Source organism: Bos indicus x Bos taurus, chromosome 2, assembly GCF_003369695.1.
Source record: "Bos indicus x Bos taurus breed Angus x Brahman F1 hybrid chromosome 2, Bos_hybrid_MaternalHap_v2.0, whole genome shotgun sequence".
In the NCBI taxonomy this organism is placed as follows: Eukaryota; Metazoa; Chordata; class Mammalia; order Artiodactyla; family Bovidae; genus Bos; species Bos indicus x Bos taurus.
The window spans coordinates 19,291,312-19,316,772 of record NC_040077.1 but is presented as its reverse complement, the minus strand read 5'-3'; the positions used below and the strand labels follow the sequence as shown (position 1 = coordinate 19,316,772).

The 25,461-nt window shown below is 39.7% G+C and overlaps 1 protein-coding gene across 1 annotated transcript in view; it reads left to right on the top strand.

Moving 5' to 3' along the window:
• The first annotated feature begins 10,785 nt into the window (after positions 1-10,785).
• Positions 10,786-25,461, top strand: part of AGPS (alkylglycerone phosphate synthase) — a 130,719-nt gene continuing 116,043 nt past the window's right edge. The window contains exon 1 of the mRNA XM_027556969.1: positions 10,786-11,089. Coding sequence (XP_027412770.1) covers positions 10,830-11,089 — 260 coding nt within the window. The 5' untranslated portion in view covers positions 10,786-10,829. The remainder of the gene's footprint in view (positions 11,090-25,461) is intronic.

The following is a 25,461-nucleotide window of genomic DNA, read 5'->3' as shown; positions in this document are numbered from 1 at the left end:
TGGCTTCCATTTAGACCATCTTCACATTCCTGCCTTGCCGTCTGGCTATCAGTTGTTCCGTACAGGCCTCTACTTTGGGATGTGTTTCCTGCTTTGTCTTCCTCTATGGGGACCTCCTGGCATTAGCCTTGGCTGTCTTCCCGTGACTTTATCTCTTGGCTCATGGATCAATTTTATTGCTCATTTCATGACCCTGAATACTTTATTTCTTCACCTTTCTCTAGTCCTGCATTATACTGACCCATGTAGAAAAAACAGAAGAGAAAGAGTTTAAAAGAAAGAAAAAGTAAGAAGGAGGGGTGTTAAAAATAAGGAAAAAGGGTAAGAAGAACATGAAAAAGCTACCATATATCTTGCATGAAAAAGTCATTTAATATGTCAACATTTAAAAAGTAGATTGCAAAATCAGATATTGCTACTTTAAATGGTAGCTATAGGGCTGCAGTAGAAACACTGCCTTGGCAGTTAATGTCGTTGTTTAGTCACTAAGTTGTGTCTGCCTCTTTGCGATCCTATGAACTTTGTGATCCTATTAATAGGCTCCTCTGTCCATGTAATTTCCCAGGCAAGAATACTGGAGTGGGTTGCCATTTCCTTCTCCAGGGGATCTTCCCAACCCAGAGATCAAACCCGCCTCTGCTGCTTGACAGGTGGATTCTTTACTACTGCTCCACCCAGGAAGCTCATTGGTGGTTAATAGATCATTTAAAAAACCCAATTCAGGGACTTTCCTGGTGGTTCAGTGGGTGAGATTCTGCACCTACACTTCAGGGGATTATGGGTTTAATCCCGTGTCTGGGAATTAAGATCATATCATGCATGGTATGAACAAAACAATCACAAATCACCTAGTTCAAAGTAGCTTATATACTTCCTCAGGCTTCAATATGTGATTGTTGGGGTAGTGCCAGGCAGTGCCATGGTTCAGTCGGATGAAGGAGAAAATGTGATTCTCTGTAAAAGCATAACGATGGAGTGACCATTAGAGGTGTGTGTACTCCAAATACACTCACAGTAGCTTCTCATACTATAATCCTATAACCCAAATCAGTAGTGTCCCCTTTCAGAAGTCAATTCTTTCAAAAAAAATAATGGGAAATGGTGAGTAGAGATTATGCCACCTGGGAGGGTTAAGCAGCAAATTACTTCCTCAGTAAGTTCTCCTGAATATGGAATAGGAATTCCTAAAAATGTCTGCTGTCCTAAAGCAGATTTGCCAGAGCTGAGTCTAGGACCCTGGAGATTTATGCTACAATATCCTCAAACCTGGCTCTCTCTGGTGCTCTGGAAGAGTCTCAGTGAATTCAAAGACACTCCTTTCCCTACCCGCCAAAGAATACTTTTGATCTACGGGAAAACAAAACAAAACAATTCTGATGGGAATGAATTAGCACAGAAAAGACTTGCCTTTGAGAATATCACTTGTTCCTGGGTGCTCCATCATTGTTGGCCACACACATGAAAGCACTGATGAGGAGGGCTAAGAAACCTGGAGATACAAAAAGTTCAAATGCTAGGATTTGTGAATAAAGAATTTTGCCAAGCTATCATCTCTACAGCATTAAAAACTGACCTTGGGAACATCCTTTAAACTCTTTACCACTAATTTACATGCACCAATATAAATAATATTGTAAGACTAACATAGGAGTGAGCCTGATTTTATAAGATAGCTTAAGCTATCATGTTACAACACAAAGGTCACACTAAATTTAGATACCCCATTTATAAGAATTAAGTTTCTATTCATATGTGAATTGGATTTGGAAATCTGATTTTAAAGTGCAGGAATCACTTTCAAATGTGATCCTATGAAATTTAAAAATACGTATTTCATATAGAATGTATCAAAATGTGAAATTATTCTTTAAATATTTTTAACACCTTTGGTTTAGGAATAATGGGCATTTCATACTACTTTGTGGCAAGAGTGTTAACTACTTTTAGCATTGTTTAGAGCTTACCCAGCAAATGTTTTAGTATGTATCTATAGTCCCATCACTTCATGGGAAACAGATGGGGAAACAGTGGAAACAGTGTCAGACTTTATCTTTTGGGCTCCAAAATCACTGCAGATGGTGACTGCAGCCATGAAATTAAAAGATGCTTACTCCTTGAAAGAAAAGTTATGACCAACCTAGATAGCATATTCAAAAGCAGAGACATTACTTTGCCAACAAAGGTCCATTTAATCAAGGCTATGGTTTTTCCAGTGGTCATGTATGGATGCAAGAGTTGGACTGTGAAGAAAGCTGAGCACCGAAGAATTGATGCTTTTGAACTGTGGTGTTGGAGAAGACTCTTGAGAGTCCCTTGGACTGCAAGGAGATCCAACCAGTCCATCCTAAAGGAGATCAGTCCTGGGTGTTCTTTGGAAGGAATGATGCTAAAGCTGAAACTCCAGTACTTTGGCCACCTCATGCAAAGAGTTGACTCACCGGAAAAGACTCTGATGCTGGGACGGATTGGGGGCAGGAGGAGAAAGGGACGACAGAGGATGAGATGGCTGGATGGCATCACCGACTTGATGGACGTGAGTCTGAGTGAACTCTGGGAGATGGTGATGGACAGGGAGGCCTGGCGTGCTGCGATTCATGGGGTTGCAAAGAGTCGGACATGACTGAGTGACTGAACTGAACTGATAGAAATATTTTAGAGTAGCTGTTCTTAAATGTGATCTGGGAATCTTTGTTGGGTCTTCCAAACCCTTTCAGGGAGTGATCAAGGTCAAAACTATTTTCAAAACAGAGTAAGGCATTATTTATCTTTTTCACTCTGATTCTCTCATATGTGTAATTTGGAGATTTTTGGTAGTTACATGGCATGTGGTATTTCAACTGATTGAATTCAGAAGCAGATATGAGAATTAAACTGTATTCTATTAAGCAAAACATCAGTTTGAAAAAATGTAAAGGAAAGCCATTTTTCTCATGTCCTCCCCAAATACAGTTATTTTTAGTAAAATATTTTATTTATATAAATATGTATTATTGATCATCATTATTTTAAAATAAATTGATAAAGAAGTATTTTAAATATTTTAAAGTTTTAATTTATTATATGGTATAGGTAGTATGTAGGTAGATATAAACATAAACAAAAGCTCTTTGTGGGGGGTGAGGGGGGGTCTCGATTTTTAAGATTTATAAAGAAGTCTTAGAGTCCAAAGAGCTCAAGTTTACCTAAAAGCAAAACTTTAAATGTTTACTGGCTTAAAGTACTAACTGATAAATAGCAAAATTGATTTTAATCTGTTCTAAAGAAAATAATTATTTTAAAGTAATTTTTGACTTTGGTTTCCAAAGTCCTTGCATATTTATCATTTTGCAATAAATCTGACAGGTAGGCAGGTCAGAAATTATTCTTAACTAAAACAGGAAGAAATCAAGAAACAGTTTTAGATTGCATAGTAAGTTAGTAGCAGAGCAGCTACAGAACATAAAGTACTTTCAACTCTAATCGAATAATTTGGCACATTAATGTAATTCCTCCTCCTTTCCCTATATAGGGTGATTGTGACATATAAAATATTAAAATGGTATTGCGACAGAACATAGCCTGTAGCCACTTTCCTGTTAAACATCTTCATTCTCGAGCTAACTCAGTGCCCTTTACTGCAGCAGATAGCTAAGCACGGTTAAATGCTTTCCTGTCATTCAAAAACATTGCTAACTCCTACAGACTTTTTTGTAGGAGTTTTTTATGTCTTCATCATTTGCTGGTAGAGCTTCTTTTTATAACTACGGACAGCTTCGCAGGTATACCTGATAGGCGACTTCCATTTGAGAATGAATTTCAGAGTACTGGTCTTTCCTGGATTGTCATGCTAATTCTCTGCTCAAGAACTTAAAAAAACTTCCAGCAGATCAATGTTTACTCTTCTGCTAAGTTTTCAATGCTCCTCAGATTCGGTTTCACATTTCTCATTCAACCTCATTTCTTTTCCCTCTAGTGTGCATTATCTTATGTAGGAGGGTTGTCATCCTTATACCAACCTCACTCTCACTTCCATAATAGCAGTTGGAATTTTCTATATTCTTGCTCATTAATCCTTTAATACCCCTGGGAAGTTGTTATTACTATCCCAACTTTATAGACAAGGAGCTGAGCCCAAAGATATTAATGTGACAAGCTTGAGACAACACATCTTTCTGATCAATGGTGGAGCCAATATTCAAACCTATGTCTGTCTGGGAATGAGGGTAATGCTGTTAGCCATTACACCATATATATCAGTAAACGAATTAAATTTAAATAGGTTAAATGATCCAAGATTTTGTGCTAATACTTCCTAAAGAAAACAACTAAATACTATTTATAAGAGACACATCTAAAACATATAAATACAAAAAGATTGTAAGTCATAGGATAAAGCCACCCCCTTACTCTCCACACTCACATACAAGCTGCCATAGTTAAACTTTACAACAAAAATCATTATTAGAAAGCAAGAGGGATATTTGATAATTACAAAAAGTTCAATTCATCAAGAAAATATCATAATTTTGATATTTAATATAGAGGTTCAAAGTACTGAAAGCAAAGATTAGCAGTAGAAGGAAAAAGAGATAAACCCATAATGATAGTGGGAGATCTTAACATCCTTCAATAACTGATAAAGTAAGTAAACAAAATATCAGTTGGGATATAAAACAATACAATATATAAAACAATACTTGAACTTGAATACTTGAATATAATACTTGAATATAAAACAATACTTGAACAATACAATCATTAGATCAAATTTGTATCTGAGGAACACTATACTCCTAAACAAGAAAGAATACAAATCATTCTTTTCAAATACAAGTGGAAACTATTTGGAACTGAAAAATCATGAAAATAATGTTATCAAAACTTGAGTTAATTGCTTATAGAGAAATTTATAGCCCTAAATGTAAATATCAGAAAAGAAACACAACAGAAGGCTGAGAAACCAATGAGCTAAGCATTCATTTAAAAAAATTAGGAAAAAACTGGAAGATAGGAAATAATATTAGTAGAAATTAATTTAAAAAAGCATACATATAATTGGATCAACAAAGTCAAAAGTTGGTCTTTTAAAAAAGTAATAAAATTGCTAAATGCCTGGTAAATTGATTTAAAAAAGAGAGATAGCAAAATAACCAGTATTGGGAATAAAAAAGTAGGACATTACCAAAGATTCTATAGACATTAAGTGATAATAGAAGATACTATGTAAAACTTTGTCATTAAATTTGAAAATGTAAATGAAGCAGACAATGTGCTAAAAAAAACTGTTAAAAACCGAAACAAGCAGATACAGAAAATCTGAGTAGCATTAAACTATTTAATCTTTTAATAAAAAGACCTTCTCATAAAGAAAACTCTAGGTTCATATTGTTTCTTTGGTGAATTGTAGCAAACATTTAAGGAAGAAATAATGATCAGTCTTACACAAAGTCTTCTTGAACCTAGAAAACAAAGAAGTACTCACTAGCTTGTTTCATGAGACCAGCAAAATCTGACATGTTTCTATTAAAAGAAGGAAAATAACAGACCAACCTTACTTGTAAACATAACACAAAATATTAAACAAAAATTTAATACTACTGTATATTCAATGATATATAAAAAGGCCAGTATATCATGATCAGGTTGGGTTCATGCCAGCATTGCAAGGTTGGCTGAAGAGTAGAAAACCAATCCACGTAATTTACCATACAAACAGAATAAAAGAGAAAAATCCTATGATCATCTCAACAGGTACAGAAAAAAATCTGATAAAACTCATTTCCAATCATGATAAAAACTCTCAGCAAGAGAGTTAGAATTAGAAGGGGAATTCCTTAATCTGCTCAAAGATTTGTTAAAAAACAAAATGAAACAAAAACTCAGCAACCCTGTTGAAACACTGATGAAGTGCTGAAAGATTTCCCTTTGAAGTCAGGAACAAGATAAAGGTGCCACTACCACAACTTCTCTTCAACATTGTCCTGGAGGTTCTAGCCAGTCGACTAAAACAAGAAAAAGAAGGATGGAAAGGAAAAATCAACTGTTACTATTCACAAATTATATAATTCTATGTAGAAGATGGAAAAAAATAAAGAGGAGCTACGCCAGTGTGATACTGGCCTAAGGTAGATAAACAGACCAATGGAATATAATAGAGAGCCTAGAAACAGACTAATGTTACATCAACAGTTGATTTATGACAAAGGTGGTAATGTAGAACAAGGTATTTTCAACAAGTAGTGCTGAAACAACTGAATACTCATACTGGGAAAAAAAAAGAAACCTGATCTCCACACCATAAGTAAAAATCAATTCCAGGTACCCTGTAATTATAAATGTGAATGGAAAAACTCTAAGGCTTCTAGAAAGTAATACAGGAGATCTATCTTTATTGTTGTTCTTTAGTCACTAAGTCATGTCTGACTCTTATGACGCCATGGATTGTAGCCCACCAGGCTTCTCTGTCCATGGGATTTCCCAGGCAAAAATACTGGAGTGGGTTGCCATTTCCTTCTCCAGGGGATCTTCCCAACCCAGGGACTGAACTTGCATCTTCCATGCTGCAGGTAGATTCTTTACCACTGAGTCACCGGGGAAGCCCAACAGTATATAATTGTATACCAGAGTTTATTCTACAATTAGTAGAGTTGTTTCCAGTTTGGGACTGTTTTGGGTAAGATTGCTATAAAATGTCTCTAGGTGGACATGTAGATGAATTTCTGTAACGTACTCAACTAAGAGTGGAATTTCTAAGTCCTCAAGTATGCATATATTTAATAGATAAGGAAATGCCAGGCTTTTCCAAAAGTATTATGAAAAGTTAAAGGGTTTGTTGCTCATTCGTGTCCTACTCTTTGTGACACCATGGACTGCAGCCCTGCCAGACTCCTCTGTCCATGGGATTTTCCAGGCAAGAATACTGGAGTACCATTCCCTTCACGAGGGGATATTGCCAGCCCAGGATCAAACCTGGGTCTTCTGCATTGCAGGCAGATTCTTCACCACTGTGCCACCAGGGAAGCCAAAGGAATTGTATAAAATCTATTCCAGCAGCTTAGGAGAGTTCCCATATGAGAGTTCTGACATGTTATTGTCAGTCTATTTAGTTTTAAATAAATAAATATGGGAAGTATCCTATGAAGCTGGAACAGATTTTGTACAATCCCTTTGGAAAAGTCTGGTATTTCATTATCTATTAAACGTATGCATATTTGATGACCTAGAAATTCCACTCTTAGATGAGTATATGTTACAGAAATTCATCTATATGTCCACCTAGAGACATATTCCAGAGAAGGCAATGGCACCCCACTCTAGTACTCTTGCCTGGAAAATCCCATGGATGGAGGAGCCTGGTGGGCTACAGTTCATGGGGTCGCTAAGAGTCAGACATGACTGCACGACTTCACTTTCATGCATTGGAGAAGGAAATGGCAACCCACTCCAGTGTTCTTGCCTGGGGAATCCCAGGGACGGGGGAGCCTGGTGGGCTGCCATCTATGGGGTTGCACAGAGTCGGACACTACTGAAGCGACTTAGCAGCAGCAGCAGAGACATATTCAAAAATATTTATAGCAACCATATCCACAACAAAAAACAAACTGGAAACAACTCCATTAATTGTAGAAAAAACCCTGGTATACACATTCAATGGAATACCATACAGCAAGGAAAATGAACGTACTGCAACTACATGCAACAATATGAATGAATCTCATAATGTTGAGTGAATGAAAGCAGACACAAAAGAACATACTGTATCATACTATTCATATAAATGAAAAAAAAAACAGGAAACATATGAATGCTTTATTGATAAACACAAAAAACCAAGGAAATGTGTATCATAAAACTCAGGACAGTGGTTACTTTGACAGGTAGAGAGTGTGAACTGATTGGGAGAGGGCATAAGAGGGACTTCTGGGGTGCTGGCAACCCTCTATTTTTCAATCTAGATGGAAGTTACATGGGTTTTTGATCTATGATAAATTATACTTTGGTTTACTTTTTCTCATTTCCTAATAAAAATGTCTAAAATTCAAGAATTCCTTCCAAGGATCACTAATCAACTCTGAAGATAAGCAATGAAAGTCAGTGCAATAAAAAAATGTGGTGCATGTTTCAGGAGTTAATTTCACTTTTTCGTGCTTCATATTAGAAGAGATGTTGTAAACGCAAATAAAGCACTCTCCATGGGGATCTAGGTTATTAAGGGCCACGTGTTCCAGGACTCAAAAGGAATAAGTTTGGGGAGATGGCCCTGCTGAATGTGATTATCACTGAGGTTTTGCCTTTGGAGGGCATCTCAGTGGAGCATTGCTGTTCAGTCACTCAGTCGTCTCTGACTCTTTGTGACCGCATGGACTGCAACACGTCATGCTTCCCTGTCCTTCACTATCTCTCAGTTCGCTCAAACTCAGTGGACCATGCCTCGTGTGAAATATGTTTCTCTTAGGAAGGATGAAATAAGTAACAAGGCACTCTGCTTGGGCTTTGCTCTTGTAAGGAGAGGGGTTAGGGGAAAGGATTTCCTAACGTAACCTATATCACACTTATTTCACTTAATAGTATCACAGTTTCTTCCCCACATATATCCCAACTCCTAACTAGCTAATTTTACCATGTAGATGAAGCATAGGCTTAAACGCTTTTGCATCTCACAGCACATGAATTAGTTATGTAATAGGCTCTCACCAAGTGTTGTTACTGCCTACATGGGTTTGATTACTGTGCACATATCTGAAATATATATAATCAGTTTTTCTAATGCTATAATAGTTTACACCAAAAATATAATTTTGGTTTATATCAAATTTTCCATCACCCAGGAGGTAAGGTTTTTATTATTGTTGATACTGGCAAAATTTATGAATTTTGTCTCCTGAGAGTTGGCAAGAAGCATGTTCAACTTCAACATGGAAAAGACTGTGGGAGTCAGTTAATACATTTACGGTATGACAATTGGTATTAGATTGAGCTCTCTGGGACTCAAGCAAAAATTAATAGACCTGTCCTATTCCAAAAAGATTCTGAGGCAGTTGTTGCTTATACAGCATTCTGGCAAGAAATCAAAGACTTTTGGAGAAGGAAATGGCAACCCACTCCAGTACTCTTGCCTGGAAAATCCCATGGACGGAGGAGCCTGGCGAGCTACTGTCTATGGGGTCGCAAAGAGTCGGACATGACTGAGCGACTTCACCAAGACTTCTACGTGATTGCAAGCAAACATGCTGCTTGGTGTTTCAGTACTGTTCTAGAAACATCTAGAAGGGTGTGAAAAGCTCAAAGACTAGAGTTGCTGAATTCTCAAATTTAAGCAGTCTTTTTCCTTAGAGCATTCACAGCAATTTACTCCTGCTGCTCCCTTTTCCCACTCCTAGTCTATCTCAAAGAGACAGTGGTTAGAAGCAGCAGCTAAACAGGAGTGGGGCTCCGTGATTCTGTAGCTAGACTGGATGCTTACTGCTGAACTCTCTCTTTCAGATTTGGTGGTCAAGAATACAAATCAAGTCCTCTTCACTGTTTACCTGAATTTTCTCCAAATTATTAAATGGTTCTTTTGTATTGCTCAAATAACTTCTGGAATATCTTAACTCTTTTGCAGAAGACCGTGTTAGCAAGCAGGTGGCTACTCAAAAAGGAGGTGAACTCAATGGACTCGGAAAGCTTATGGCAACGCCTTCTCTTACCATTCCCAAGACTTACTTTTAAATCGCATCTTATGCGAAAAGGAACTTCTGATGGTTGAGGTCTGCAAGGTGGCTGATAAAAGTCTATCTGATTAACTGGCTGAAAACGATTGTGGAGCACAGTCCTACTGACGCACCTCCCATTTCTCTAAGTGCCGCTCTCCAGAAATGAAGTCAAAATGTAGATGACCGAGACGTCTTCAGAACAGTTGTTGGGTAATTTTATCTTTGGGTTTCCCAGGTGGCTTAGTGGTAAAGAATCCGCCTGGAGACGCAGGTTGATCCTTGGGTCAGGAAGATCCTCTGGAGAAGGAAATGGCAATTCACTAAGTATTTTTGCCTGGGAAATCCCATGGACAGCGGAGCCTTGAGGGCTACAGTCCATGGAGCTGCAAAAGAGTTGGACAGGAGTTAGCGACCAAACAATAACAATTTTATCTCTAGCAACAGAAATCTTTGGCACTACTAGGAAAATGCAAAGAAGGGCGCAACACCCAGTAACCACAAAAAGAGAACCTAGGTTGCAACTCAGCATTAGTGATTACTAGATGCATGCCTTTGGGCAACTTAAGAGTCTCCGAGTCTGTTTTCTCATTTCAGTTTTTTCAAAGCTTACTTACTTGAGATCTAGCACTGAGCACAGTGCCAGGCTCGAAGTAGGTGACGAGAAAATGATAGGAATTTGCTTTGATGGTTATAGGCAACCAATCAGTTCTGAGTTACTTTTAGTGACCGCCGCAGCGAGGGAGAGAAGAGGTGGGCCCAGGAAATGATGGCATTGGTTAGCTCGTCAGGTCCCCAGATGGTCCGAGGAGTCTGGTCCTGAGAGCTACTCCGGAGAAGACCACCCAGCGTACTAGGTCACCTCGGGGAGCGTTTGCGGTTTGGCTCGAAATCTTGCCTGACTCAGGCCGGGCCAATCCCGGGACTGCTCGAACTCACCTGCTTGACAGGTGTCAGCGGTCTGGGGTGTGACTGTGGAGGCGGGCGGCCGCGGTGGGCGGGAGCTGAGGATAAGTAGCTCCAGGCGCATGGCACCCGCCGCCCAGTCGCCGCGGTGGATGCCGGGATGCGCCGCAGCGAATGGTCGCGCCGGGCGCCGCTCTGAGTGACCTTTCACCCGCGCCCAGCGGCCCCGGGCGGTGGCACAAGGCGGAAGCCATGGCGGAGGCGGCGGCTGCGGCGGGCGGGACGGCCGCGGGCGCGGGCTCCCGGTCCACAACGGACCGGGACCGAGACCGGGATCCGGAGCGGGACCGCGCCGGGCGGAGGCTGCGAGTTCTTTCAGGCCATCTGCTGGGCCGGCCGCAGGAAGCTCTGAGTACCAACGATTGCAAAGCGCGGAGAACCGCGGCGACCGGCACGGCGGCGCCCACCGCCACTCCCGCCGCGCAAGAGTCGGGCACCATCCCCAAGAAGCGGTGAGTGACGTCTCTGTTGAGCCAGACGCTGGTGAGGGACCAGGCCGGGCTTGTGCTGCGGGAGGGCACGGGCGAGGTGGGAAAGGAGGTGACACGGGAAGGGGGAAGGCATTCCGGTCCCTGAAAGTGCGGACCATCTCTTTGAAGAGAGCGTAGATGACAAGCAGGATGAAATGGGTTTTGGTCACTGTTTGAGAGTAATAAACCTGAAGAACTCATATTGGGGAAGGCTTTCAGGGGACCTTTTTTCATGGATTCATAATGCCAGAAATTCATTGTCTGTCTTGAATTAATATTTAGGAAGCCAGCGTCTTCGAATATATAGAAGGGGTTTAATTATGATCCTCCAAGGAAATTAAGTTTGTACCAAATGATGGATCTCTTCAAATTCGCTCTAGCTTGGGTGTGAGGTGGCGGTTCCTGGAAGAAGGTGCAGCTGCTGGTTTCTAGGGTGGATTTCTGCTTAGGGACATGCATTGTTTGAGAGAGGAGGAAATCGAGGGATGGGAAGAAGCAATAAGTAGAAGACACTGCTAGTGACTTAGGGTGTGGTGGTAGCTACTGAGCTCTGGTGTAACCAAAAGCTGAAAGATCCTTGTTTGTGGGTGAGGTTGTTTGTAAGATATCTGAAGACTTTTTAGAGATCTGATAAGCTCTGATGCAAGCCACTAGGAAAAGCTGTTATTTGAGATGTGGCTTTGTCAGCACGGATAAACTTTGAAAGTGAAAAAAAAGTTGTTAATGTTTAATGTGTACTTTCAATGTCAGAGATTGTGCTAAATCTAATTTCTTTTACTCCTCTCCAAACTGTGAGGTAGGTGCAGTTAGCTTTCATTTTATAGATGAAGAAGTAAACAAGATTTAGAAGCCTGCTCTAGGCTTGGCAGGTTCACTGTGGCAGGTTAGTTTTCGAAATCTGGCCAAGTTGACTTTAGGGCCAAATTCTTAAACTGTACTGTTTCTGATGAATTCATTCATTAATTCAATATTCGTGAGTCCTACTACGTACTCACTGTACTAAGAATGTAGAGATTTAAAAATGCAGTATTTACTGGTAAGGAACTGATAACCTAAGAAGATAAAGTTATAATACAGTATGATAAGAAAGTTAGCTGATAACCATAACAAACAGTCACTTAACCCAGTTTTGGGTATTTATTTATTAGGGCGAAGGCTTTCCAGGGTAGGGATTGCCTGAGTAAATCTCGAAGGTTGTTCTGGGAGTAGCCTGGGAGAAAAGCATTCTTAGTGAAAAAGCTGTGTTCATAGGTAAAGCAGTGAGAGGTTGACCTGCTAAGAGTTAAGTGTTGCAGGAAGAGGTGAGAATAGCTTGGGATGAGGAGCGGATAGGCTGGTCTTGTTTACAAGATTTTATGTACAGTAAAATATGATTACATTTACCTTTAGAAAGGTCACACTGGGGATTGAGTTGAAGGTTTAAGCAGTTGAGCATATGGTTTTGGGGAACATAGATTTGAGTTTGAATTTCCACTCCACAATTCCAGCTGCATGACCTTGGGCAAGTTACTTAGCCTCTCTCAGAGCTTTAGACCCCTCATCTGTGAAAATGAGGACAGTAAGTCCTGCTTTGCATTGTTGCTGTGAGAATTGAATAATGTAAAGTGATCAAGTGCTTAGTACAGTGCTGATTTCATAACCCTTCAACAAATGGGAGATGCAGTTTTGATTGAGCCCAAGAGATTTAAAAGAATAAACCATTTATTTAGAAGACTAACATCCCAATGAGAAATGCTGTGATTCTGAACTCGGGCAAAATGCTGGGAGTGGGCAATCTATTTGAAAAAGTATTAGGAGGCAGATTTTCCATAACTTGATTACTGAATGGTAGGGGAGGAAGGAATCAAGGGTCACATTCACATTCTGGCCTCTGGCTTCATTTGAAGTTATATTAGCTGTGATTGGATTTAAAACTTTAAAGTTTTCTAATGGTTTAATGTACATTTATGTCCATTCTTTTGTGTGCATGTGTGTGATTGTACATTTATATGCAGGTTCATACTCTTGAACTAAGTAGAGAGGACAAGTGTTCCTTAAAGTTGGACTTGGGGCCTTTATTTATGGCATTCAGAGAAAAATAGTAATGTTTGGAAGGCACAATGGGGTAACAGATGAGGCTTCCCGCAGCTTAGGGTGACTGGTCTGGGAGGCCTTCTGTAGCTGCTCCATGGACTGAAGGCCCAGCTGCATGTAATCTATGCCATTAACGACCCTGGTGTTTCCTTCAGGATTAGATGTGGTAAAATCTAATCCTGTACAACTATGTTAAAGTTTGAATAATAGGATGAGGGAACACAAAACTTATATCACATGAAGTATCAAAAGCACCTTCACAAGAGTGATCTGCTCAATGTGTTTTTCATGGGACCCAGGTGTCCTTTCTACTTTCTACTGCTTAGCTGGATCTCAGTCTACCAGCACCAGAGCAGAGCCAAAAGGGAAGCAAGTGATGGAGAAGGAAGGAGCCAGTGTGTATTTCTAGTGAAGTGTGAATGTGACTGTATATTGTTATTTTGGAAGGATTTGGTCATGTATGTTATTTGTATAACTCCCTTTCTTTTATTACCTAGGATGATGTCATTGGTTGAAATTCTTTTATTTCATGGCTGGTTATCATCTTGGAATTGCAGGAGTAACTTCTTGAAACTTCATGCTTTCATTCCTCTTACAGGGTAGTCATGTATATATCAATTTACTTAACATTTATAGAGTAGTTGCTTTATGATAGATGTTGTCTTAGGTACTGGAAGTAAAGAGATAATAGTCCTTGGCCTCAAAAAATTCAATCTAGCAAGGGAGGTGTACATTCCAGCACATTTTGAGTAGAGCCAGTGTAGATACAGATGTAGCACAGAGGAAAGAAAGAGTGATATATTCTGTCTAGGGCCTCAGAAGAAGCTTTCTGAAGACGGTTTTAAAATATGGATGGCAGTGTGGCAGGTTGATTTGGTGGTGAGGAGTGTTGGTATTCCAGACAGAAGTCATGGCATATGGCAAAGCAGGAGGGCGGGAAAGTGCACCTTGTATTTAGGTAATTAGACAATTCAGTATTGGTAGAGGTGGGAGTAAGTTAAAAGAGGAGGGCGTGAGCAGGTCATGGAGGCCCTTGGCCTGTAGGTCATCAGTCCTTTCGTTCTTTCACTCATGTATGTGTGAATGTTTGAGTGCTTACTATGCAGCATATAACAGTGAACAAAAACTCTACCCTTGTAGACTTACATTCTGTTTGGAATGGAGATAGTGTAACAGACAAGTAATACAGTATGTCAGATCATCGTGTGACATATAATGAAAAACAATGCAGCGTAGGAGGCGTGGTGATGGAGAGCCCTTAAAGGAATTAAGCTGAGAAGGGATGTGATCAGATTGGATTTGGGTTGGAGAGCAATCACTGCAGCTGCAAGGTTAAGAATGGATTGGAGAAGGATGAGGATGGATATGGGAAGATCCATTCAGGGAGACTGTTAAAGCAGAATACGGGAGAAATACTGAAGGATTAATTCAAGATGATGGCAATGAGAACAGAGAAGCGGATGGGTTTGCATTTTGAAAGTTGGTGCATTAGTTGATATTTAAAACCTGTTACACTTGTCACATGATCTCTTATGAGTAGATTTTAATTACTTCTATCCAAGAACATATATTTTCTTTATTTGAAGTTGTGGAGTAGAGTTTTGAGGATGATGGTTTACTTTTGGACTTCTGTTTTCCTGTAAGTGCCTTATTACTCCATGAACAATTTCTTTCTGCTCTTGGTTCTGAATGCAGTTTTAGATTCCTAAAAATCATAGTAAATGTCAGCCAAATATGTGACATTTTTATGCCTTGGTTTTGAATTTTTTTCAATTTTTTTTAGTTATTATAGTGTTACGAAAAAGGAGGAAAAGAACCCTTGTTCACATGTGTCCCTCCATTACCAGTAACCACTTCCCCAGTTGTAATTTTGACTACAACCTCTTGCGGTTTGCATTAGTCAAAACTGTTCTGTGGTAATTTTTATAGCAGTTGTAAACTCTTATAGTTCAGATCAAAAGAATATCTGATTAAGAAAGCTGTTAATTATGTAATTTACTTGCTCATAGTGTCATTTATATACACCATTCTTTAAAAAATAGTGTATTATTTAACATCTACAAGAACCTTGGTAGATATTTTCCAGAAGGAAAAATTTGAGTTAACTTCTTGTAAATATTTCCCAGAAGGGCATCTTGAAGCCTGTAAGAGCTGATGAATTTCTGCAACAAGGTTATTTGCACAAGTGACCTGACTTACAATTTACTGTCATTTGACAAGCTTAGAGCTTATTTTAGTAATTATGCTGAATGAAATACTTAGCCTACTTTGAGTTCCTAACTAGGAATTCTAGTAATAGTAGTAATAGAACTTTTAATTTGCTTTAATTTGCTTAAGGTATCCTGCTGAGGCCTGTACGTTATCTCATTTAATTTTCACAATAGCTCTGAAAAGGAGGTGATACTATATGTATGTTACAAATGAAGAAGGAGAGACTTAGGGTAGTTGACTTGTCTAAAGTCACACAACTACAAAATAAAAGAGACAGCAATTCAACTCTGATCTGTCTTACCCCACAGGCTGCATTTCTCACCTATGCAGTATTACTGCACTTGACAGTGTTCTCTAGGGGGAAGCTACCTACTTGGTAATCATCAGGTTATTTTGTCATCTAAATTTCAAATCTTTTGTGATTGAATAGATCATGATCGTATACAGTGTCATAATTAAGACAGCATTAGTTTATATTGTACTTATATTATAAAATATGTTTTATATATTTTTATATATTATAAAATATAGATTTCATTTTGATCCTGTCAAAATGAAATTCATAATTTAAGAAAATGTTTAAAAACATAGACCAACCTGTTTCCTTTTGCAAGTGAATTTTGTTGTTTGACCTGTGAAAGAAGATGGTGTCGGGGATAAAAGGGAAAGGAGGACTGTGGGTGACCCTAGATCGGAGGAGAAAGGAGAAGAGAAGTAATGGGGGATTTACTGCCTGGGCATAAATTAACTATCTTTGGATTATAAGTGACTGTGTGTGTATGTGTGTTAGTCACTCATTCGTGTCTGATTCTTTGCGACCCCATGGACTGTAGCCCTCCAGCCTCTTCTGTCCATGGGATTCTCCAGGCAAGGATACTGGAGTGGGTTGCCATTTCCTTCTCCACTATAAGTGAATAAGAAACCCTGAATACTTAACCTCCATGGTTATTTGGTATGATACTTCTCTTAGATTGGAAGTATTATTTTGAGATAGACCCCATCTTCTGTAAGTAGACTTCCTCTTATGTCAGGAAGTTTCTACTATAGAGCTATCACTTCCAGTCACTTAATAAACATATCTAGTAGTAAATTAAGTGATCTTCTTTTAGGCTGCAGAAAAATGAAGTTCTGTTGTAGTCAGATGAGATACTTCATGGAATGCTTTAAAAGCAAGTGCTAAGAACTCCTTTTGGTTTTATTTTCTTACTCTTGAAATAAGATATTAATAATAAACTAATCTTTATCAGATTGGTATGTTAGTTTCAAATCCAAACCAAATCAAACGATTCTGAGTAGAGTTTACTCTCTTTATTTGTTGAGCTTTGCAGTAATATTTAGTTATACCTCTGTCCCACATCTGAGTTCAGAATGAATTGAGAAGTAAGATTCAGAATATAGACAGATGGAGTAAAAATGTCAGCTTTATTACCAATAAAGCTGGTTGGAGTATATGGCTTAGGTCAGGGCTGCCTAATATTTGCCCTGCATTAGTTGTGCTCAGTCACAGGTCACGCTGGACCACTGGTAAGCCTCGTACAGGGCACTGAAAGACTCGAATATAACCTCTCCATAGTGGATATATTGGAGAGGCAGGAAAAGGGCTGACCCCAGGTTCTTCGTGCCTCCTCTCAGAAGCAACTAATCGCGGAAGTCATTCTTCCCATGAGAAAGAGTGATTATATGAGGGCTAGGGAGAGGACAGGATTGTTACCTTTCTGAAGTTCCTCCACACTGGAAGCTGGAGGCTGGAGAATGGAGATTCTCCTGGAATGTTTTTGGAGAAATTGAGGGAAAGGGCTGAAAACTTTTTGGTAAATAAAAGTCTTCCACCTGCATCATTTGCTTGTGTTATCCCCACTGCCTCTTGAATATGTCATAGTGTCCTTGGTAGGGCAGTTTGGGTCCGCCAGCAGGATCTGTCTAAATCAGCCTTTCCAGGCTATCTTTCATTTCCTGATACCTACTGTGTATTCTAGCTGCATACCGGAATTATTGCTGTTCCCAGAATGTGGTCTTCCTTCCCCTTTTCTTTCTTTGATATGTTGGTGTGTCTCCAATATAGTGCACATAGCACTGATGGTTCTGAGATAATTTTGGGGTGGTATAAACTTATCTGGATAGTTATAAATATTTGTATATATACTTATTACTTTTGTTAAACTTTATTGAATTATTACAGATTTATTCTAAAAGTAAATGCAAGAATCTTAGTTTATAGCTTACTTTTTACAAAGTGAACACATCTATCTTACTAGTATTTAGATTAAGAAACAATATTACCAGTACCCCAGAAGCCCTCTTCATGTTCATTTCCAGTGCTGCCTCCCCTCCAGGATAACCGCTACCTTGACTTTTAACACAGTGGCTTGGATTTGCTTGTTTTGGACTTAATATTAATGAAGTATTAATAATATAATGGAATCACATATGTACTCCTTTGTGTTTGGCTTTTTCCTTTCAGTATTATGTTTAATATATTCACACATGTTGATGCTTCTGGTTGTATTTTGTTCATCTTCATTACTGAATAGTATTTCACTGAGTGGATACATGCCATAGGTTATTTGCTCTGGAGCTGACTGTGGCTCAGATCATGAGCTCCTTATTGCCAAATTCAGACTTAAATTGAAGGAAGTAGGGAAAACCACTAGACCATTCAGGTATGACCTAAATCAAATCCCTTATGATTATACAGTGGAAGTGAGAAATAGATTTAAGGGCCTAGATCTGATAGATAGAGTGCCTGATGAACTATGGAATGAGGTTCGTGACATTGTACAGGAGACAGGGATCAAGACCATCCCCATGGAAAAGAAATGCAAAAAAGCAAAATGGCTGTCTGGGGAGGCCTTACAAATAGCTGTGAAAAGAAGAGAACTGAAAAGCAAAGGAGAAAAGGAAAGATATAAGCATCTGAATGCAGAGTTCCAAAGAATAGCAAGGATAGATAAGAAAGCCTTCCTCAGCGATCAATGCAAAGAAATAGAGGAAAACAACAGAATGGGAAAGACTAGAGATCTCTTCAAGAAAATTAGAGATACCAAGGGAACATTTCATGCAAAGATGGGCTCGATAAAGGATAGAAATGGTATGGACCTAACAGAAGTAGAAGATACTAAGAAGAGGTGGCAAGAATACACAGAAGAACTGTACAAAAAAGATCTTCACGACCAAGATAACCACAATGATGTGATCACTCACCTGGAGCCAGACATCCTGGAATGTGAAGTCAAGTGGGCCTTAGAAAGCATCACTACGAACAAAGCTAGTGGAGGTGATAGAATTCCAGTTGAGCTATTTCAAGTCCTGAAAGATGATGCTGTGAAAGTGCTGCACTCAATATGCCAGCACATTTGGAAAACTCAGCAGTGGCTACAGGACTGGAAAAGGTCAGTTTTCATTCCAATCCCAAAGAAAGGCAATGCCAAAGAATGCTCAAATTACCGCACAATTGCACTCATCTCACACACTAGTAAAGTAATGCTCAAAATTCTCCAAGCCAGGCTTCAGCAATACATGAACTGTGAACTTCCAAATGTTCAAGCTGGTTTTAGAAAAGGCAGAGGAACCAGAGATCAAATTGCCAACATCCGCTGGATCATGGAAAAAGCCAGAGAGTTCCAGAAAAAAAACATCTATTTCTGCTTTATTGACTATGCCAAAGCCTTGGACTGTGTGGATCACAATAAACTGTGGAAAATCCTGAAAGAGATGAGAATACCAGACCACCTGACCTGCCTCTTGAGAAACCTGTATGTAGGTCAGGAAGCAACAGTTAGAACTGGACATGGAACAACAGACTGGTTCCAAATAGGAAAAGGAGTATGTCAAGGATGTATATTGTCACCCGGCTTATTTAACTTCTATGCAGAGTACATCATGAGAAACGCTGGACTGGAAGAAGCACAAGCTGGAATCAAGATTGCTGGGAGAAATATCAATAACCTCAGATATGCAGATGACACCATCCTTATGGCAGAAAGTGAGGAGAAACTAAAAGGCCTCTTGATGAAAGTGAAAGTGGACAGTGAAAAAGTTGGCTTAAAGCTCAACATTCAAAAAACGAAGATCATGCCATCTGATCCCATCACTTCAACAGATGGGGAAACAGTGGAAACAGTGTCAGACTTTATCTTTTGGGGCTCCAAAATCACTGCAGATGGTGACCGCAGCCATGAAATTAAAAGACGCTTACTCCTTGGAAGGAAAGTTATGACCAACCTAGATAGCACATTCAAAAGCAGAGACATTATTTGGCAACAAAGGTCCCTCTAGTCAAGGCTATGGTTTTTCCAGTGGTCATGTATGGATGTGAGAGTTGGACTGTGAAGAAAGCTGAGCGCTGAAGAATTGATGCTTTTGAACTGTGGTGTTGGAGAAGACTCTGAGAGTCCCTTGGACTGCAAAGAGATCCAAACAGTCCATTCTAAAGGAGATCAGTCCCGGGTGTTCTTTGGAAGGAGTGATACTAAAGCTGAAACTCCAATACTTTGGCCACCTCATGCAAAGAGTTGACTCTTTGGAAAAGACTGTGATGCTGGGAGGGATTTGGGGCAGGAGGAGAAGGGGACGACAGAGGATGAGATGGCTGGGTGGCATCACTGACTTGATGGACATGAGTCTGATTAAACTCCGGGAGTTGGTGATGGACAGGGAGGCCTGGCATGCTATGATTCACGGGGTCGCAAAGAGTTGGACACGACTGAGCGACTGGACTGAACTGAACTGATGGACATTTAAGTGCCTGCTACTTTAGGTTTGAGTGGTTATTTATTTATTTACAATATGAAGTACAAGTCAACTAGTGATTTTATTGCTGTTACTATATAAAAATAGGCTAAAGTAATTAAAATAGTATTAATATATTCAATTTTCTTAAGTACATCAATTGTCCGTGGTAATAAACAAAATAATCCTAGGTACTAAATCATTCTTATGAACATATTAAATTGAATTTGTAAACACAGTGACCTTAAATATTTGCAGTGTTCAAATAAACGTAATTATGAACTTAAAAGATTTCCACCTAAAACTATAAGTCTAAGTCTGTGACTCAGTTACACATTTTAAATTTGTTACAAGTCAGTTATTCTTACAGGCCAGATGCTGTTAAATTTTGTAAATATGTAAAAGATTGGTTTTTGTTTAGCTTTCTTAAAATTATTAATATCTGACTTTGATTCTGTTAAGCATCTGTATATTAATTCTAGGTCTTTCTGTAGTTGAAGTATGCTTATTCATTAAGGAAAGCTGTTAGAGTTCTAGGTACCTGCAGTGACTTTTGACAAGGGAGTGTTGCTTCTTCAGTGAGATCATCTTCATGCTAAGAAACATACTGTATTGTATATAATATTTGGCCTTGCCAGCCTATCTCAAGTTACTAACCAGATATTTGGGCCAGGATGCTGACCAGGTTCTTGTTAGTAACTTTACTGGGACTCTCCAAACTATTATAGTTGCCATGCCAGTCACCTCATGGCATCAAGTGGGGAGTATTCATATATCTCAGGATCTTGTAACCAAGTAATACAAATTATTTGATTTTTATATTCACAGTTTGCAACTCCCACTCCGATTGATTATGCAGTTGAATTTTGAATTTCTTCTGAAGATGTTTGAACTTTATAGCATCAAGGATATTAAATCCAGCATCAGGGATATTAAAATGACACCCACTTGAATTCTATTCTGTTGTCAACTGAAATTTTGTAAATTACTCTCCACTAGAGCTTTCTGTGATGATGTAGATGTTCTGTGGTCTGCACTGTTCAATATGGTAGCCACTAAGCACATGTGGCCATTAAGCACTTGATATGCAGCTAACGTGACTGAGGAGCCAAGTTTTAAATTTTGTATACTTTTAATTAATTTAAATTTAAATAGGCACATATAGCTAGTGATACATTGGCACAACTGTATTTTGAAACTTAACTCATTACCTGTCCTTTCTTGTTTCCAGTTGAAGTTACTGTTTTGAGTTCTCTTATTTCTCTAAGTGTTAGCCTTACTTTTGAACTTCTTCCCATTCCCCTCCCCCCCACCCCCCAACTTTTAAAAATTGAAGGATGATTGATTTAACAATGTTATATTAGCTTCAGGTATACAACATAGTGATTTGATATTTTTATATATTACAAAATGTTCCACCACGCTAAGTCTACTTACTTGTTACCGTTGTTGTTGGTTAGCCACTAAGTCATGTCCGATTCTTTGTGACCCCATGGACTGTAGCCTGCCAGGCTCCTCTGTCTGTGAGATTTCCCAGGCAAGAATACTGGTGTGGGTTGTCATTTCCTTCTCCAGGGGATCTTCCTGACCCAAGGATCAAACTACCATCTCCTGCATAGGCAGGTGGATTCTTTACTACTGAGCCACCAGGGAAGCCCTCTGTTACCATGGAAAGTTGTTACAATATTATTGACTTATAATCCTTAACTGTACATTACATCTCTGACTTATCTTTTTTATAACTGGAAGTTTGTACTTCTTAATCTCCCTCACGTATTTCACTTATCTCCCCAACCCCCTTCCCCTTGGTAGCCATTACCAGTTTGTTCTCTGTATGAATGAGTCTCATTTTTTCTATTTTATGTTTGTTCATTTGTTTTGTTTTTAGATCCCACATATAAGTGAAATCATACAGTATTTGTCTTTCTCAGTCTGACTTATTTCACATAGCATAGTTCCCTCTAGGCTCATCTGTGTTGTCACAAGCAGCAAGACTTCATTCTGTTTTTAATGGCCAAGTTGACCAGTAATATTCCATTGCATGTATGCCATATATTTTCCTTTCTTCTTCTTTCTTTTTTTTTTTAAGAAAAATACGTATTTTATTTCCTTATTTGTTGTATTGCGTCTTGGTTTCAGCACACTGGATCTCTGTTGTGCGTATGGACTCCCTGTTTGTGTTGCGCAGGCCCAGTGGTTGTGGCTCTCGGACCCTGGAGTGCTCAGGCTCAGTAGATGCAGGGTGTGGTCTCAGTTGCTCAGGGGCGTATGGGATCTTAGTTCCCCAACCAGAGATTGAACCCACCCACATCCCCTGCATCACAAGGTGGCTTCTTAACCACTGGACCACCAGGGAAGTCCTCATATATTTTATCACCTCTTCACCTATTGATAGACACTTCCGTATCTCGGGTTTTGTAAATAATGCTACAGGAAGACCCGCTGGAAAAGGACACGCAGTCCACTCCAGTATTCTTGCCTGGAGAATCCCATGGACAGAGGAGTCTGGTGGCTACAGTCAAGGATGTCACAAAGGAGTCAAAGACAACTTAGTGACTAACAACAACAGCAATGTACTTACTACCATTTTGTTCATTGTTTTGGGGGTGTTTTTGGTAGTTTGTTTTTCCTTTCTTCTTTTTGCTCTCCTCTCTTGTGATTTGATGATTGTCTTTAGTGTTACTTCAGATTCCTTTCTCTTTTGTGTGTGTATCTATTACAAATTTTTGGTTTGAGGTTCCTGTGAGATTTATTTGTTTGTGTTTGGTTATACTGGGTCTTTGTTGCAGCATGGGCTCCTCATTGTGGTGTGCAGGCTTCCCTGGTTGCTGCACACAGGCTTTTCTAGTCGGAGCATTCAGCCTCTCTACTTAGGGCACACGGCCTCAGTAGTTGTGGCACGTGGGCGCTGAAGTGTACATGGTCAGCAGTTGACGTGGGTTTCTCTGATTGTGGTGCATGGCTTAGTTACCCTGTGGCATGTGGAATCTTAGTTCCCCAACAGGAGATGGAACCTACGCCCTCTTATTAGAAGGTAGATTCTTAATCACTGGACCACCAGGGAAATCCCCCATGAGACACATATATAGCACTTCACTTGGTGATTTTAAGTTGTTGGTCTCTGAATTTCAAACGTATTTTAACAGTTCTGCGATTTTACCGCCTCCCCCATTTTTAATTTTGACATCATATGTTATTCTTTTTGTGGATACACACTGTAATGTAGATACAGATGATTTTTGCTACTTTTGTCTTTTAACCTTCTGGTTAGCTTTATAAGTGGTTGATCTACTATCTTTACTGTATAATTGCCTTTACCAACGAGGTTTTTCCTTTTGCATTGAATACTTTGCTTTTTTTTTTTTTTCCTGGCCATGCCACATGGCATGAAGGATCTTAGTTCCCCAACCAGGAGTTGAGCCCATCACCTTGCAGTGGAAACACAGAATCTTAACTGCTGGACTGCCAGAGAAGGCCCAGTGCTTTTCGTGTTTCTAGTTGTGGCCTTTAATTTTCTGCTTAGAGAAGTTCCTTTAACATTTCTTACAAAGCTGGTATCATGGTGCTAAACTCGTACCTTTTTGCTTGTTTGTAAAATTATTAGTCTCTCTTTCAAATCTGAATGAAAGGTTTTTCAGGGAGAGTATTCTTGGTCTAGGTTTTCTCCTTTTATCACTTTAAATATGTATCATACCACTGCCTTCTGGCCTGTAGAGTTTCTACTGAAAAGTCAGCTGATAGCTTTATGGGAGTTCCTCTGTCCATAACTTATTGCTTTCCCCTTGCTGTTTTTTTTTAATATTCTCTCTTCTTTAGTTTTAATTTTTGCCATTTTAATTACAGTGAGTCTTGGCATAGTCCTTTTTGGTTTGGTCATATTTGGGACTGTCTGTGCTTCCTAAACCTGAATATTTGTTTCCTGTCCCAGGTTAGGGAAGTTTTGAATATATTCTGTGCCCCTTTCTGTCTTCAGAGACAGCTATAATGCAATGTTAGTACACTTGATCGGAGAAGGCGATGGCACCCCACTCCAGTACTCTTGCCTGGAAAACCCCATGGACGGAGGAGCCTGGTGGGCTGCAGTCCATGGGGTCGCTGAGGTTCGGATACGACTGAGCGACTTCACTTTCACTTTTCAGTTTCATGCATTGGAGAAGGAAATGGCAACCCACTCCAGTGATCTTGCCTAGAGAATCCCAGGGACGGCGGAGCCTGGTGGACTGCCGTCTATGGGGTCGCACAGAGTCGGACACGACTGAAGCAACTTAGCAGCAGCAGCAGCAGTACACTTGATATTGTTCTAGAGATCTCTTAAATAAACTGCACTCTTTTTTTTTTTTTTTTAATGCATTTTTCTTCTTTCTGTTCAGCTTAGGTGATTTCCACTGCTCTGTCTTGTAGTTTGTTGATCTGTTCCTCTGTATTGATTCTAGTGTACTTTAAATTTTTAGTTATTGTATGTTTTTATTTTTGGTTCTTTGTTTTCTCTTTGTTAAACTTTTCACTGTGTTCATTCTTCTAAGTTTGTTGAGCATTTATATGATCATTACCTTGAACCTTATTGAGTAGATTGCTTATCTCCACTTTGTTTAGTTCTTCTGGGATTTCAACTTGTTACTTTGTTTGAATATATTCTCTGTTTCCTTTTTCTGCCTCATTCCTGTGCAGCCCGCTGTGTATTGGCCTCAGAAGTCCTTGGGCTGGTGCCTGTCCACTGGTTGTACTAGCCCCAAGTGCCAGTATGCTAGAGGGAGGAATCCAGAATGGCACTTTGCAGTGCTGTTGTTTTCCTGGTAGAATGAGCTATCAAAATATTGCACCAGTGTCTGTTCCCAGGGCGAGTCCCAGTTGTCTCCTACCTCTCCCAGGAAGCTTTGCCAAGATTAGCAAGCAGGTCTAACCCAAGTCTGCTTTCAAATTTCTGCCTGTGTGCTGGGACTAAGAGTGTGTGAGACTTTGCATGCGCCCCTCGAGAGTGGAGTCTGTGTTCCTATCGCCCTCCAGCTGTCCTGTGTGCAAGTCCCACTGGCTTTCCAAGCCAGCCATCCTGGGGGCTCGTTTTCCCAGCGCAGGGCCCCAGGCTGGGAAGTCCAATGTGGGCCCCAAACCCCTCAGGCCTTGAGGAGGACCTCTCCGTGGATTCCATTATCCTTCTGATCATGGATTGCCTGTCTGGGCTTGTGGGTCTTGAGTATAAAATGTCTCTGCCCCACTTACCTGTCTTATGGTTCCTTCTTCATATCCAAAGTTACAGGAAACCTTTTCTGCATCATAGATAGTTGCTCTGTATATAGTTGTAATTTTGGTATTCCTTTGGGAGAAGATTAGCTCAGGGTCTTCCT